We start from the raw sequence: 1,893 nt of genomic DNA, 5'->3' as shown, positions 1-1,893 counted from the left end.
TTTTTTTTACTGAACAAATATTTATTTACTGTAAGTAAATGTTTAGTTGGCAGTATTGAACTAAATATTTATTAAGATTGACTATATTTTTTTCTCAGTGTTAGAAACATTTTTTTGAATACCAACTTCTTCTTGCAATTTTTCAATTTTTTTCCTGTATCCTCTTTGCAGACGTTTGTGCTTCTTCTTCATTGCAAACCTTAACCTTTCTGACTGTTGTAACTGTTTTTGCAGTCGTTCAATGATTCTGGAATTGTCCGAAGTAGTCGACCCATGTTCAATTTGACCCTCAGTAGTTTTATCCATTACAATGTGACTCTCTTCGTGTAAAATTTTGTTCCTGGTAGCATCTGGACCATAATTTTCAGTTTCTGTGTTGAGTGTTGTCTGTTCCCTGTCGGAAACATTTGCTGCTGGACTTCTTGTAATTTCTAATTCGTTTTGTATTATCTTCACTTCTTTATTTACCGATACGGTAAGTATCGATATACTTTCTTCTTCAATTTCGGTAGACACTGTTGACACTGAAAAGAATAATATTTTACACAACTCTGTTAGGAATTAGTTCTAATTACCTTTATATATCTGCATATTTTTATATTATTAAAATAGAGATATTATACTTAACACTATATAAAAAAATTTATATAATTGCACTTAAAGAAACGAATTTTTTCTACTTGGGAAAAAATGTTCACAATCACATGATGCTGTCCTCGATTCCGTGAAATTTTTATTTTAAGGATTTTTTCATGTCTCCAAAACTATGAGTGTTATTCAGATGGCCTGTCTTAAATGCCTTAATTGTATATTAACAACACCTTTTCATTGCAAGCTTGTGAACGATTTATTACTTACCATTAGTGATTTTCTGATGCTTTTGCTGTCTCACAAGCTCACCAAATATTGTTGGCCCCGTAGACGATTTTAATTTTTTGTTTGATCCATCATCTTCCCACATATCAGCTATAAAGTGAAACTGAAAAATAGAAGTGTTTAACTTAGCTTTTTTTTTATTCTATTACTGATCCGCAGTCATTGATTTCAGTAAATAATTTTTCAAATTATACTAAAATAGGAAAAACATAATGTACCTCGCATAATGCAGCACAATAATTAAAGGTTTTATCTTCCATTCCACAATTTATCAGCCACGTACGTAATCGCTGTGGATCTCTTGGAAAATTACACATTTTCGAACCATTTCTATTTGAATTACTGCATCCTTTTGCAGCACACGTGACCATTGTAAAAATATTCTGAATATACAATCAAGCATTTTAAGTGTTTCAAAATTTTATTTTTAGTAATTATGTAATGAAGTAAAAGTAAAAACTTACCACTTGACTTTACATGAATATAAACTTCACAAAAGTAAGGTTATATGTCACGTCTCATGTATGTCAGACAGACACTATAGACGACCAATCTATAGTCAACTGGATCTGATCGTAAAATCGCGGAACCAATCAGCGATAGGCACATGTATTGGCTTCACCCTCCTTATACCCACTCTAATCCGAACTAAAAATTTGAAAATTCAAAATGGTTGAATCAATATGGCGGATGGAATTCTTAAAGGTCTTTCGATTACAGCCAAATTTCGTATAAGAAGTTTTAGGGGTTGCTGATCTCGAATCCGGATTAAAAATTTGAAAATTCAAAATGACTGAATCAATATGGCGAAGGGAAATGCTAAGTCTTCCAATTTCAGCGAAATGAAGCATTAGAAGGTTTTCGAGGTCGCTAATGTCGAATCCGAACTTAGAATTTGAAAATTCAAAATGGATTTAGGGCGCGCATGAAATGGGCTAGTTCATGTTAAAAATAAAAGTACCTATTAGATACCTTTAAGGTACATTTAAAATACCTGTACCTGTACCTAGGTATTTT

At 32.0% G+C, this 1,893-nt stretch overlaps 1 protein-coding gene across 1 annotated transcript in view; it reads right to left on the bottom strand.

Moving 5' to 3' along the window:
• LOC108764774 (uncharacterized) overlaps positions 1–1,193 on the bottom strand; it is a 5,172-nt gene extending 3,979 nt beyond the window's left edge. The window contains exons 1-3 of the mRNA XM_018513151.1: positions 1,095–1,193; positions 859–979; positions 123–524 (exon numbers count right to left, since the gene is read on the bottom strand). Coding sequence (XP_018368653.1) covers positions 123–524; positions 859–979; positions 1,095–1,193 — 622 coding nt within the window. The remainder of the gene's footprint in view (positions 1–122; positions 525–858; positions 980–1,094) is intronic.
• Positions 1,194–1,893: the final 700 nt, after the last annotated feature.

Source organism: Trachymyrmex cornetzi, unplaced genomic scaffold (genome assembly GCF_001594075.2).
Source record: "Trachymyrmex cornetzi isolate Tcor2-1 unplaced genomic scaffold, Tcor1.1 scaffold450, whole genome shotgun sequence".
NCBI classification, from domain to species: Eukaryota; Metazoa; Arthropoda; class Insecta; order Hymenoptera; family Formicidae; genus Trachymyrmex; species Trachymyrmex cornetzi.
The sequence above is the reverse complement of the archived record's forward strand: the minus strand, read 5'-3'. Positions and strand labels throughout refer to the sequence as shown.